A 15,638-nucleotide genomic window follows, 5' to 3' on the forward strand; every position below is an offset into this window, starting at 1 on the left:
AGTGCTTGCAGGCTGTAACTGTGTTACTATCTAATGTTTTGGTGTCAGTTTTATTTATTCGGAGATGTAGTTTTGTTCTGATGAAACTGTAAAACCTGAGTTGTGTTTCTGTAACTGGGAACTTTTGTTTTGCCAGCCAGCCTTACCGTCTGTGTTTCGTGCATGTTTCATACATTGCTACACTGGTACCCCTTTAGGAGGTGTTCAGGAATTGCAGATCTGACAGAAAACTGTAGGTAAATCAAACAATTGATGCTTTGCTGGCCCATGTAGGTTGGCTCCTGCAAGCTGTTGTGTACACACACTCTTCTGTGCTGTTTATGGTTCAAACACCATTATTATACATTTTCTTGAATCAAACAAGTGGGAAACATAAACTAGCACAGACTGGGGATTTTTGCTTGTTTGCAACTGAATTAATAAAAACTCATTGTAAACAAGTGACATTGGTTATAAAGCTTTGTTTCTGCTAAGAAAAGACTGTATATTCCTGGGGTAAAAACCAAACACCTTTGTGCGTGGTTACATATCTTAAAAAAAATAAAATGTGTAAAAAGGGCTTAGAATTATAATTAGCCATTACAATGTAAGATATTTCAGGGAATTTAATTTTGGTTTACATTATATTAATTGTTAATCCCGCTGTTTCTCTTTTTGGTATCAAGTTTTTCTCCCCACACTTCTGAATACTAGGTATTCATATGAATTATGAATATAATACAATACATATGAATTGTAATATTGTTTACAAGTTGTTATTTAATCTTGAAAAACATTTCATTATGCTTAATTTAGAGAAATGAGATTTCTTTAATTACTGTCTGTAGAATCTATTAGAAACTCAATTGCATTTGCAAGTTCATTTTTTAGAAGTGTTATCATTTTAAGATTAATAATTTTTAGAAGTCCATGATCTGCCTATTTGGGGCTTTCAAATTCACTAAGAGTATTCTTTCTAGACCCCTCCGCTTAGAAGGAAATAGTGAATAAAATGGAAATATTACCTCTGCTAAGAACTGCAGATCAATACAAGTCTTTGAAATTGGGCTGTCAATTGTGAATTTGTCTGAATAGCAGTTGTTTTATTAGGGAGAGAGAATTACCAAAATATGCATTGCTTGTCTTCATTCAACATTGAAAATACGATGCAGAGATGTCCTTTAAGGAGCTGGGGGTGCGAATGTTTCATTTGCATAAAGTACGCATTTCACTGTCACAGACTGTGTGTAACCACTGGATCTATCAGTGTGCCTCCGGGAAGGGTGCTAAGAGGTCCACTTCCACTTACTTGTTTCTGGAAGACTCCGAGTGGGATTTTTTTGTTGTTACTATATTGTTGGGTGTTTTTTAAAGGTATCTCCCATTTTGTGTGGCCTGTCATGGTGTGTTTCACAGAATTAAAGATCTGTTGGGCAGTCAGAGCTCCCTTTCAGAGGGCAGGCGTACACCATAGCTATTGAAAGTGATAGGAGGGATGGTGCTAGCTACCTAGCTTTGTGCTGAAAGGGTTTATGAATTATTTAATTATTTTTTTCCCCCGTGAAATAAATGTTGTCACAACTCCAACTATATATACAGTACTGCTCGTGTAATAGCCTGCCTAATTCAGATTAATTGTAGGCTTGTAATGATAAAGGAGCTTCTGCACAGCAGTTATTCTGTTGTACAGATGCAATTAAAACTATATCAGTGCAGTATAAATAATGCTAAATTAAGTTGCTGTCCTTCCACATGGTGGCAATTTTGAGCTAGTGCACAATGAAAGCTAGCATCTTATTTTATTCATAAGGAGTAACTCCATCAAGAAAGAGTTTCTAATTTACTTGAATTACTCTGGAGCAGTGTTATCACCCAAGAATATGAAGTGTGTAAACTACTGTCACTAAAATATCACTAATAGTAATAAACCTTTCCTATTTTGCTGTTCATCTCAGAGCCAAGCAAAGCTTGAAGTTTGCATCTGACAGGCACAGGATACATGTGCTAGTGTGATATGAAGCCAAAGAGAAAGGTGTATTGACATGTGAAAAAATTCATAGTGGAAAATAAATTATTTTCCTAAAAATATTTACTTTAGCTGTTTTCAAAGCAGTTTTAGAAAAGGCTAGTACAAATTAGTTAGTGTCAGGCTTTACTGGTTTGTTTGGGTAGTCTGTCATTTTGGAAGCAGGATCCTGTTCTAAAAATACATAGTTTTTTCTTACTGAAATGAAAAAGCTAGAAGATACCAGCCTAAAATTAGGATACTGCTTTTTATGCTATTTATATCTTGAAGTTGCAGAGCTTTAGCAGGAATAACTTTAGGAAAATGATTACATCATAAAATAATTGGGGGAAAAAGTAGAGGCCTTATGTAAGTTAAGGAATTGTCTTCCTTAGCCTTTGTAGTACAAATCTGTACCAGGTGAAAGGGTAATTCATTTTGATTACAAAGCAGCCACACAACTTCACCCTTCTTTATTTTGAAGATACAGAAATATAGGTACCTCTCCTTCCATGAACTCTCCAAGTGCTTAAGTTATTACTGTTTGTACCTTAATGTTTCTCTGTGCTTTAAATACACCTATAACTTTATCCCTGGGATATCTGTGTTTAGTGGTATTTGTCAGTATTCCCAGTATAGCTGGAAACAGTAGCAAGGGACAAAGGCATATTAACTGCCACTGTTGGAAAGCTCTAGTTTCAATAGCTGGCTAATTTAATAAAGTCTTGTTACAGTAAAATTATTCAGGTGTAAGCAGCCTGCAAAAATTGTAATAAGCACAATAAGCAATGCACTTCTTTTTTCCCCCGCTCTTTGGAGTAGTGTTTTTTCATGCTGTCAGAGTCCACCACAAGGAATGCTGCAATGTTCTGCAAAGTTGTTTGTCAGTGCCTTGGTTTATTTTTGCAGAGCAGTATTGATTACAGAATGAGAAACATTTGGTTTAACAGGGATCGATGAGGAGCAAACAAAGGACACTCTGAAGTTTGACTCATTTGAATTTGAACAAAAATACAGTACCTGGTGCAATTTATGATGAAATAAAAAATGTTATCTGCTCTCTGTTCTTGTAATCACATTTCTGTCATCTGTGAGTGAAATATGATTAGACAGAGAGGGATGTAGTCTCCTGTCTGCTGGTCCCCAGGTTGCACAAGGGGAATTTGAAGGGGGAGGTCCTGCCTTGTGTGGTAGCCCTGGGCTTTGCAGCAGGGCATCAAGCAGGTCCCTTTGCCTCTGGAGGTGACCACATCAAGAGACTTCACCTGCCTTGTGCATAAGACAGATGAGGGCAAACCACTTTGGACTCCTTGACCTTTTTTTTTGCAGGACCCAGACATGAGCTCTTATAAAATATCTGTAACTCTTGTACTTCTCTTTAACCAACAGCTTAGGTTGTGGGCAACTGAGGCTTGGATGTATTATGTGGCACTTGAACAAATACCATTTGATCAACATGTATTATGTTGGGGGAATTAAATATTCATTGCATCAGAAAAAATTAGTTACTTTGTTAAAGTAACCAACTGGGACATCAAGTTGCAAATGACAGTTTCTATTTAATTAATATTTCATAATTAATTCTTGAAAATTAGAATTGTTTCACCATCCCTCTCTCATCCCTTATCCCAGGCTGCTTTGTGGCTCCGGCCTGCAGCAGTCTTTCAAAAGTGGCATACAGAGGTGATAAAATAGTGGGTTTGAGTACGTTGAATATGTATATTTATTCATAACAGTATTGAGCATTGATTTGCTTGGGAAACTGATTTTAACATACTTCTAGTAGTTGCTGTTTATTTCCTCAATTCTGTTGCAATTGTTGTCTACTTTGGTGGTGCTGGTTTTGTCTGCTTTTGTGGCCAGTTGATTCTCTCTGGCGTATAGGATCTTGTGTTACAGAATAGGTGATGATTCTGTTAAATATGAGTTTTACGGTATGCTATCAGACACATAGTGTTAGAAAATGCATTAAAAATAAGCATATAAATACTCAGGTCAGCAATGACTTAATGGTGCTTCAAACAAAAAAAAAAGTATTCTTCCCATAATTTAAATTCATTGCAAAGTATCTGTTTGAAATCAATATTAATTACACAGAAATTGTGACCCTCTTTAGCAAATGCTTTAAAATAGTTGTTAAAAAAATGTGAAGCTTATTAGCCTGATTTTGAGCAACATTAAGCCCATGTTAAATATTCTCAACTCGACTTTTTTTGCAAAATAGCGCTCTCAAGTGAGCATAATTAGTAGTACCATAGTAAAACCCTTTTCATGATGCACCGGGGAAGCAAAGAACATCTTCAAGAATACATTTTTGATATTTGAACTAATCATCCTAGTTATACCTAGCTGTTCTTAAGAATTGCTTTTCATAAGACTCAAACGTAAGCTAAACTGAAAAAGGAGGCACCAGTTCCTATGCAGCTGTTGGGCTGGCTCCCTTATGATAGAGCAGCACCCCCTATAGCATGCATGCCATGTGTATACTAAATCTCTTTACTTTTTCACTTGCAGCTATCTATAGTTGAAATGTTGATGCACAGCCACATTTTTGTTTAACATACAGATAACATTATTGATCAAAGGAATAGTATGATTTTTATGTCAATGGTAAATTAAAAGGCTAAAACACTCTGGTGTGGTGCGTTGACTGCTGGGCACCCACCTATCTGCTCTTTTGCTCCTCCTCCTCAAGAGGACTGAGGGAGAAAATAAGGTGAAAAAGCTCATGGGTGAAGATGAAAACATTCACCCTTACAGGCAAAACAGGCAGCTTAGGGAAGATTAATTTAATTTATTACCAATTAAAATAGATTTGGATAATGTAAAACAAAGACAAATTTAGAACAGCACTTTCCAAAGTGTAGTTTGCAGAGTTTGATTCCCCAGCTTCCCCTGCTGAGTGGCGCAGGGGAATGAGGATGAGGTCCGTGACAGTCCCTCGCTGCTGGACCTTCCTCCTCACGGGTTTCCCCAGCTCCAGCATGGGCTCTTCACAGCCTGCAATCCTTCAGGAGATGTCCCATGTGTTCCCTCCATGGGCTGCAGGTAAATACCCACCCCAGCTCTGGGAGCACCTCCTTCCCTGGCCTGGGCCCTCACTGGGCTATTTCTCACACTATTTACCTCAATCCTCAACAAGGAGTTTTGCTCTTTATTAAATACATTTCCCAGAGGTGCCACCAGCATCAGTGGTAGGCTCAGCTGTGCCCTGCGGTGGGGCCATGACTCAGCCAGCTGTAACTGGCTGGAACCGGCTGTGTCCAGCACAAGGCAGCCCTGGCTTCTCCTCACAGAGGAGCTCCCACAGCCTTCCACTACCAACACATGGTCGCAGACACATCCGATCCACTGACATTAAGTAAGATTATTAGGGTGGCACATGGTTGGGGGGGGAGGCAGTGGAAAATGGTTTTAGGTGGAAAGGAAGGAGGAATGAGCTGTCAGTTAAGCAGCTTTAAGTTGGAGGACACAAGATCATCAGCACTGAGGAGGGGAGAGAAGCAGGACCAGCAAAAAGGGTGGGGTGGGACTAGAGGGTTTTGAAGTAAGAAATCTGCTTGTGTCAGTTGAATGCTTGGCCCTTATGGAGAGAAGTCCCCAAGTACTTCTCTGAGAAGGTTTTGTCACAGAGTTGGTGGCATCGTTCAAACGAGACATCTGCTGATTTTATTTGCGATGACAGGTAAAGGAGTTAAACTGCACGTCCCTGACTTGGAAGGCTTGAGTGTCATCTGTGTCTAATTTTAAAGTTGACAGGAAAATAGCTCAGAAAGGAAAAAGAGGTAAGAAGACAGCCTTTCTGTTCAAAACCTTAAGGTGCTGCGTGTTCACTCTGCATGCTAGGTGTCAAACTGGCCAGCAGTGATGGGCCTATTGCACCACGCACTGCCCTCCGCCTCCTGTGGCTGCTGCCCAACACATCCACTTTCATGTTTTGTCACTTCTGCCTTTTCTGGTGGCTGTCACAGTGTTAGGGGTCACTTGAGAGGAGACGCTTGCAGTGTGGTAGAAGTGAAAGAACCAGGTGCTAACGTTTGCGACATCCAAAGGGAATTAAAGGAGACAAAAATAGTTGAGCACTTCTTAGGAGACACTTGTCACGTGGCTGCTCTGGGTCACTCCTTAGACTGAGAGCATGGCTATTAATGAGTAACTCTGAAAATAAGCATTGTCTCTTGGCCTCTTCATGGAGTGCTGAGGAGCAGTTAGAATTTTCTGTCAAATATATGCACTATTTTCAGTCTAGCCATAAATAGTTTTCATGCATTTTGTTTTGATCATGAATACCTCAAATTGGATTCCTTCCTTAACTTTGAGGAGACGAGTTAGTGTGTGGTACATGTCCCTGACTAGATGAGAAATGAAACATTTTGACATGAACATTTCTACAGCTACACAAAAAGGAACTCGTTGAAGTGCAAACGCTGGCTCATGAACATAATGAGCAGCTAGTGAAACTTGATTGCTGAAATGTTCATGAAGAAGTAATTGCAAACAGTATTTGTTCAAGTGTTAAAATATTCCAGTACTTGCACAAAAGTATTGGTGGAGTTTGTTAACCCTGTCTTTCTTTCTAGTTTGTTCACACAAAATTTTTGCATATTTGAAAAGTTATGAGAAATTTGACAGGGTGATGTGATGGAAGTCAGGCTATCTGGAGAGGCTGACAAAGGGAAGCAAGAGTGAAGTAAGGGTTATACTTGTAAGAGGAGAAAGTTATAGCTGTGCTGCAGAAGGCAGGGAGAGGAAGCATGGAAAAATAGTTTGAGCAGAGCTCATGTAGAGAAGGAGCTACAATTAAAGAGGAATTGGCAAGTGGGAACTTCATTGGAAGATGGCAGTGATTTTTCTGGTGTTAAAACATACTGTTGCATTTCACATACTTTCTTTTTTTATTTAACCTTTTCTTCACATGGCATGCTAATAGTCTCTCTTTCCAGTAAGCTTATGTTCACTGTAAAACCTTGAACTGTTTCTGGCTAGTTCATGTCCTTGCGCACATCTTTATTTTGCTCAGGAATAAAATGGGGTTAGCACAGAGGTGGTTGTAAAGGGGGTTATGACAATGCAGAATTTCTGAAGAATTCAGCAGTATGCTATCTGCTTCCAGGAGATAAAAAAACCCCAAACAACCCAAAACCTCTCTGTTTAATCCTGGCCTTTCTGTACATTAGGCTCACTTCTCTCTTCTGACACTTCATTACGGCTTTTCTGGCTTTGAATAAAAATTTAGTTATCTTCTGTTGTAGATAAGATCACTACTGCTGGGAGACTTTTCTGTGTGTAGTATACATGAGTGTTTCGTGTCCTGGAGTCTGAAAACTTGCTGAGTGTGGGTGGGTGGTCTCTTGCTTCTTTCCCTCCACCCTGTATTTAATGTCTGTGATCTGGCTGAAAGCAGATCTTCTTTCTGCCTGCAAGAAATGGCAGAAGTGCCTCAAACTTGCCAACAATTTCTTGTGAGAAGCACAAATTGAAAGCTGGTGGTGTTATTGCTGTACAGCTGTCTCATGGGCAGTCTTCTTTCCATTCATACAGGAAATTTTTCATTACTGGAAGAGAACCCAGAATTTCAGGGCTGTAGGTTAGTGCTTTCGTTTCTGGTCTCATAGCCTTTTGACTTGTTCATTGTTCATCTCTTATCCTGAAAGGGAGCATAGCTTTTGTACAGCAACGATATGTGCACATATATAATACTGTGCACTTATTTAATACTGTGTACATATATAATACTGTGTCATAGTGCTTGCCCATGAGGTGGAACTGGACATTTAACGAATTCCAGAAGTTCCTAATGTTTAGACATTTCATTCTAGTAGTGCTATTGTTCTTGAAATGTGAGTTTATTTATGGGTTACAGTTACTTTTCTTAAGGTAATTCCTAGGTCTGTCCTTCTTAAAAAAACAAAAACAAAAACAAAAAAAAACCACCCCCCCCATGTGGATATGCAGATCTTTTTGTGTATGGCAGTAATATAGACATCCCCTCATGAATGGAAGGAGTAAATGGTTAGCAACAGCATTCTCTGACCTAGCAGCAAGAGGTAAATGAAACCTGAAAATAGCTTATGCAGCTCTTGTAGGAGACAGTTTGGATTTGTGAATCTCTGCTTTATATTCAGTGCTCTACTAGAAAATGTGGGTTTGTGATTAGCAGCACCATGGCCATGCATGTAGATACAGCACATTTGTTCTTCAGGAGAATTGGTGGAGCTTTGTGCAACCTGCAAAATATCCTGTCAGTGAGATGGAGGACTGGATACTCATGTGTGCTCTGAAGTGTCATGTTTTGTCTCTTCCCTCCGTGGAGATCTGGCTTTGTACTTAATGTAGAAAGAAGGGTTATTTGAGGACCAGAGCATTGTCAGTGTAGCAGACATATAGAGGTGCTGAATCAGAGTAAGATTGTTGTGGAGGTAATGGCACTCTAGTCTTCAGTTCATTATCATTAGCTGTTTCTGCATCAGGTAGCTCAGGCACAGCCTGGTGCTTTGAGTCAACTTGGGCACTCAGGGGTTCATAGCAGTACCTGAATTTCCTCCAGTGTGGCTTATCAGTTTCCATAGGGACAGTTACATATTCGGTTTTAAACCCAATTTCTGTAGACGTCATTATCTTCTGAAAGCTTGCCTTAAGCCCTGGGTGGTAACTATATTTTTATTTTATGTAATTTTGCCTGCTACTCTGACTTTGGAAGCTCTAGTCTCTTTAGCAGCAGTGAAATGCTTCTGTAACAGAAGATGTCAACTGTACTCAGCAAGGGCCTCAGGAACAGTATAATTTTGAAGCTAGTGTTGATGGGATCTAAGATGGAGAAATACTGCTTTGAATATTCTTTGTGTATCATTATCCCAAGTTACCCTTCATGAGCCGTACTTTCTGTATGTCTACTGTGCATCTTCTGCTGGGTGCTAAGCACTTTGCTCTTGTTCATGTGGCGGAAACCAATCACCTGGCAGAACATGGTTATGTAACAGCAAGGACAGTAATTAGGTAATTGAGTTAGAACAATACATTTATTTTCCAGTAACCTGTTTCTTGTTTTGCCATTTTCCAGATATTACATATGACCAACTAGACAGAAGCCCTCTGCTCTCTGTGTCATTTGCCCTATTTTTTTCACAAGCATATATATATATTTCATTTAAGCCTTTGCAGCCTTCCTTTGTGGCGTCTGCTTATTTATCACTGTCTCTAGAATCCTTTTTCCACTTGGTAATGTTCATATTTTTGGTCCCTTGGTTACCGCTATTGTAAATTATTATCCAGTAAGATTTATAGTGTTGAGACATGTACAAATGATCTGTCTCCCCCATTTAATGGCTTAACACTAAGATACCTTTATTGTTTTCTAATGAAACTGTATGTATAATTTTGAGATGAATTTTTGCAGGTGTGTCATGAAAATTTGGGTCAGCAGTGGAACTACATCAGACTGTCTGACAGGCTACAAATCGTACTGCGCCATGGGCACAGATTTTTCAAATCATATGGGTGTTGAACCCACTAACCCACTGTAGCTTTACAGTTACTTAACCTTTTCTTAGACAATTGACATTGGAGCCTCTCCACTGATGGAGTATAGTGTAGTACCACATAAATTGCTTGGGGTGCATTGTTGACTTGTTTTCTCATTTAAATGCACAAGGAAAAATTTCATTTTGTTTCCATTCAACAGGGGCACATGGAAAAGGCTATATATATATTTTTTTAATTCCAGTATGTTGTGGTTTAAACTCAGTCCACCATGCAGTCTCGCTCGCTCACTCCCCCCACTCCTGGAGGGATGGGGAGGAGAATCTAAAGAATGTAACTCCCATGGGTTGAGATAAGAACAGTCCAGTAACTAAGGTATAACACAAACCACTGCTGCTACCACCAATAATAATAATGATAAGGGGAATAACAAGGGAAGAGAATATAACACCTCAGGGACCAATACCTAACTCAACCCAGCAATGCACTAGCCCTTCTGGGTAACTCCCAGTTTACATCCCTGGGCATGACGTGCTATGGTATGGAAATACCTCTTTGGCTAGTTTGGGTTAGGTGTCCTGCCTGCTTCATCCCGGCTTCCCCTCCTCCCTGACAGAGCATGAGGCTCAGAAAGTCCTTGCTCAGACTAAACATTTGAGCAGTAACTAAAACCATCGGTGTTATCAGCACTGTTCCCAGGCAGAAAGTCAAAAACACAGCACTGCACCAGCTACTAAGAAGGATAAAAATGACTGCTACTGCTGAACCCAGGGCACAGTAGCATTTTTTATAACTTTTCAGTTCATTCTCCTCCTCTTCTTAAATTGCATTTAATTGTGACGTGTGATTTGTGCAGATGTGTTGTATATTGTAGCTTGGGTGTTTTGGTCCGATGTTCTAAGAATTGGCAAAAACCGTATACTAATTTGCTTTTGAGAACTATTAGTAAAATTAATGGCATTTTTATTTCTCTCATATTTGTTTGGTTGGTACTCAGTTTTTAAAGACTATTTTTCATAGTATTTCAGTAAATAGGTTTGAATGGATTCTGATAGGGATTCTCCTGTCAGCCAAACCAAGAAAACCTGTGGCTTCAGAGTCAGGTCCTTCTCTGCTTGTGAGCTAGAAACATTAAGGGGGGGTAACAGGTTGTCCTCTTTGAGTTGTTTCATGCTTCCCATGTCTGCATTCAAGCAAGACAGATCACAGATCTCAAATACCATGTTTAATATTTATTTTGAGTGGAAGATAAAGGGCTTTGCAGGAGAGGGTGGGAATTTATTTTTAAATATACTTATTTCAGTGAGTCTGAGCCAAGTAAGAGTATCTCAGCGTGATGGGGATATTCTGAAAGGCTTTCCATCTCTAGCTTGTCATTCTGTGAAACACTGCTATAAAAAAAATGATGGGATTGGAGAGTTAGGGTAATTATTTTGATTGTTCAGTGATTTTTTCCAAATTAGATCTGAAATTTTTGCTAAAAGTGTGTTTTATGTGTACAATTAATAAATATGTTTTTATGGCCTTTCAGCGTGAGAAGCTGATACATGAGTTGGAGGAAGAAAGACATTTAAGACTTGAGAGTGAAAAAAGATTGCGGGAGGTGACCCTGGAGTCGGAACGCAGCAGAGCTCAGATGCGTGGGCTGCAAGAACAGTTTTCAAGGTATGTTACATAAGTAAATTATGTTCAAAATACTGGAGGAACATACTTTGGTGCAAAAAGATTGATCAAACCTGTTGATAGAATGAAACTAAAGCAAAAACTATTCTCCCTTTGAAATTCTGTAAACATCGCAGGCTTTTGGCTAAATGACTGTCCGCATCCTGTAAAACTTACAAGGTTTATAACATCATTCTATGTAATGGTGAAAATTTTCATTTCTAGAGATTTTGCTTTTTTGTTAAATTTTTGTTAGAATTCCCAATAATTTTTTAAGGACAGGTTGTCACTTCTCAAAAAGCGAATGTCATTGCTAAGTCAATGTTTTTGGTTGGTTGTTTCTGTTAAGCAGCAATAATAGGTTGGATCAATCTGAATAACGGATTAACTGATTCATTTAGGCCCCAGAATCATTGAAAAGTTAAAGTTTAGTTTAATATGGTGAAAACAACTGTGGGGTGGGTTTTTTTCTTTTATTATTTTTGTTGGGGTTTTTGGGTTTTCTGTGCTGGACATACTTTGTGGGGTTTTTTCCTCAGTGTCTGCCTTGCTGCTCCTCGAGTCTGAAACTGGGTTACTAGGCAACACTGCAAAAGCCATTAATAGCAATAATAAAATTTGTTCTGATCTGTTACATTGTTTTTGGAAAAATTCCATTAATGCTCTTCAGATATTAAAAAACAATCAAAGTGTTCAGATAAGACTAAAATTCTTCCACTAAAAATGCTAAGGATATTTCTTTTTTAGTTTTCTGCTGTTCTTGTTTTATGATCTTTGGTTTCAATTTTTGCTTATTCTGATGAGACTCCCTGAGTAATACACAGAAAATAAATCCACTCTGAGTATTCTTGGTTAGAATATCTTGCTCTATTATGTATTAATCTTTGTTTATGGAATAATTTCCTGAGGTGCTGATTTTAGAACAGTATTATAGTTACACTAACTGGAAGCCTTTGAAATAAACTTTGAAGATGATGGAGCCATGATTAAAAAAAAGAAGGGGTGAGGGGAAGCCAGTCTCCAGAGTACAGTGCCTGTAATTTGGTAAAATTTAAACTGTTGCACATTTAGATCTTTTCAGGTTAAACTTTCATTACTCCTCTGAAATTGCAGTAGTCCAATTCACTTCTACAGTGTTTCTGGAAATAATAATTATTTTATTAGTTAGGATCCCTGAAGTCCACTATCTTCAAATTAATCCATTCTTTTTCTTCCATTACTATTTTTAGTTTAACTTGCTCTGATCTGTAATGAAGGAGAGGGATGCAAGCTTGGGATTAAAGTTGTTTGTCTCTTTATTTTTGTACCTCTGATTTAGATAAAGGTGAATGCTGTCTAAATCAGTATTATGTTCTTTTTAAGTCTGCCTTTACGTTAGGTATACCTTTTGAAGGCAAACTTAAATACCACTTTTCATTAATAGCACTTTGGTTGGCCCTGTTATTGCCAGGGATGAAAACTGCCATTGGCTTCATTGGGCTATGATTTTATTTTAGTGTAGGCCAAATGCAAGGAAGAGAAGGTATCACTTAAATACTTCATTTGCTTTTAAAACCTTATGTTTGTTACAATGAATATTAGAGGTTATTTTTTCTTATGTTTAGTAGAATATTAAGATATTTGTTTACACAGACTTTCTCACTAAATGAGTTTTACCCTGCTTGAGCAAGTAATGAAACTGGCAACTGGATAATCTTGTGTTGCTTAGAGATTCTGTATTATTTGGAGGTTTTGAGACTTTTTTCTCAACTTGAGACCAACTACCTGGGACAAGAGAGGTCTTGGTGGAAGGAGATGTTAAAATCAAACAAAGAGGATGTACTTTGATCCCAAGCGTTCTGGCTTTCAGGTGTAGGTAGACTAAAGTAAGAGTGTTACAGGATGAATCTTCTAAATGCATGTAATTCCTGAACGGAGTGGATTTCCATAGACATTCCTACATATGCAAGCAGAGCAGTAGGTTAAACTGTGATTTGGATGATGTTTCTTTGCATCTCAGAATATTTTCTTTGCATCTTTGAAAGAATGAAACATAATAGTTTGTGGAAAGCTGTAAGCTGACCTTTGCAATCAGGGAGGAAAGCTGCCTATTTCTATCTGAAATTGTATGAAAACTTTAATCTGTCATATAAGCATATAGTTTTGATATTGAGGACTTCAGAAGGCAAGGGTTTATTTACTGATTGACATTTCTGTTCTTAGTGAGTAAGCAATATTCCAGTCTTGGAGTCTGAAATAAATCAAAGTTTTCTTTCCTAACATCTGTAAAAATCTTCCAGGGCCTTAAAGTGACACAGTGGTTAGTTTGGTAAATATGTGACAGTTGCTATAGAAGGAGAAAGATTTTAAAAAACAAATTTATTTTCCAGAATTGTACAGTGGTGTATCCATGTAGTTTTAAATTTGTTTTCCAATTTTATTGGATGTGAATATATCTAAGGTGTGGTCTTCTTCAGGAAAACCATTTACTGGTAAAGCTACAGTTTTACACTGAAGTTGGATGCAGTTACTTTTGGATTGCCTTTGTATAATCTCACCTTGAGTTGAAATCCTTGATGTTTTCTTTCTCAAAGCCTCTGAGATCTGTTGCTTTGCTGCAGGTGTACTGTTAAATTCTGTAAGGCCCTTTTTTCACAGCCATTTGTAGGTGAATGTCGCTCAAACACATGGAGACTAACCCTATAAATACTTATCAGCCCAGTTTCTTCCAAGACAGTATCGAGCAGTCTGACTTGCCCATTTTGATTGTTGCAACTGTTATGGCAGGTCACCATTTAGGTTAGTATTATGCCTGCTGCCTCTGGAGGAAATTATATTTTTTGTTTGGTTGGTTTTATTGTGTTTTGGTTAGTTGTTTTGTTTATTTTTTTTCTTGATCACAGTTTAACATTAGTTCCTCCTTGAACTTCTATCTTGGACATCAGAGAAAAAAAATACACTGTGTCTGATGTACCTCCTGGTTCTTGGTTTCAGCTGTGCTTTTCCTACTTTCAGCATCTTCTGTTATTACAGAAATGTAACAACCCCGCCTGAGGCAGTAGGTGTGATTTATAGGATCACTCTAAAAAGCACACTAATACACACAGTATGAATTGATTACATTTCTCTGCTGTACATCAGTAAGAAATAGAAGTTGTTGTCTGTTGAGTGCATATAGTGCATACAATTCCAACCTCGGATTAACTGTTAAAGCAGTAAAAGATGTAGCTTTATTTAAGTTATTTTGATTACCGATTTGGTCTAGATGAAACATGTTCAATAAACACACTATTGTGAAATATAGCTGTAAACAGCAATTGAAGAGACTAGTATCAAACCTTAAAATCCCTTTTGGGTAAATTTTAAAAATTCTTCTAGTTAAGAAGATGTTGTTTACAGGTATCAATGTTTGTGACTGGAAAACTGCCTTGGGCTTTTAAGAATGGATGTTACTGGAAAAGTAGGAAATGATCCTTGTTTGATCCGCCAGGGTCCTTGTGAATGGGATGAGTGCAATTCTCATTAGATTGTATTTCAGCGTTCCCCTCACATTAATATTGACCGTAGGATTAAGCCTGTCACTTCTGACAAGGGGAAAAATGACTACTACAAATCTGCTAACTCTTCTCATGAAAGTGTTGTGTGGCTGTTGGCTTAAGCACATCCTAGGTGTTCTCCAGTTGCTGTTAATTCCCCTTGCTCCATTCTGGCTTGTCAGCAGGTGACTGGAAATGATAACTGTTTTCCTAGCAGCTGTGATATTGAGATTTTTTTTGCATTGCATCAGTGTGTTGATGTTGCATCATAACATTGTAATTTCTAACGCTATCACATATGCTTGATCTAGAGGTCACCACCTGCTTGCATTTCACTGGCCTTACTGCCATGACTGGTAATCCGTGTACAACAGAGACCATGCCTGGAAAGTATAAACCAGTAGGAAACTTCAGTAGCCCCTTTGGTTGATCAGTTTGTCTAAGTCCACTGACTGCCAATTGAAACCATTTACAATATTTTAATCTAGTTTCTAGAGAGATTAAAATACTCTCCTGGCAGCCATTGATGGTATTCCTTTGGTTCTGTCGCAGCTGATGGATGAGTACAGTACTATGTGGGAATTCACTTCTTGTCTCAGATGAACATTACAGAAGGAGCTGTCTACAGTTCTATGTAGTTCTGCAGTAATCTCCTATCATCCTCCCTACATAGCCTGTATGTAGAGTTATTGCCAGAGGCGGATTGTTACAAAGATACAGTTTATATCAAAGACTGACCTTGTCATCCTGCACTGTTTTTAGATACTAGCAGATTTTATTAGATGTGACTGTGCAAAATGTTACAAAGAGAACTAGTGAACAAGCATAAAACACAACTTGCTGACTTGAAAGTGCTTCATGTGTTATGTGTATCTCACTTGTACACTTCCTCCATTGCTGCTGACTTCAAGATGTCCACTGTTAGACATGTTGTGGTAGGTTGACTTGGCTGGCTAGCAGGTGCCCACCCAGTGAATCTTTCATTCATCCTCCTCGAC

General features: G+C 38.4%; 1 protein-coding gene across 12 annotated transcripts in view; it reads left to right on the plus strand.

Moving 5' to 3' along the window:
• NCKAP5 (NCK associated protein 5) overlaps window positions 1–15,638 on the plus strand; it is a 530,111-nt gene that overhangs the window by 308,202 nt on the left and 206,271 nt on the right. For 11 of the 12 annotated variants that reach the window (XM_062605646.1, XM_062605676.1, XM_062605694.1 and 8 more), the window contains one exon: window positions 10,995–11,128. In XM_062605646.1, coding sequence (XP_062461630.1) covers window positions 10,995–11,128 — 134 coding nt within the window. Of the gene's footprint in view, window positions 1–10,994; window positions 11,129–15,638 lie in introns of those variants that run through there. The other variant, XM_062605710.1, reaches the window with a different exon arrangement.

Source organism: Pezoporus occidentalis, unplaced genomic scaffold (assembly GCF_034315485.1).
Source record: "Pezoporus occidentalis ecotype Australia unplaced genomic scaffold, CSIRO_AGI_Poc_V1 ctg12, whole genome shotgun sequence".
In the NCBI taxonomy this organism is placed as follows: Eukaryota; Metazoa; Chordata; class Aves; order Psittaciformes; family Psittacidae; genus Pezoporus; species Pezoporus occidentalis.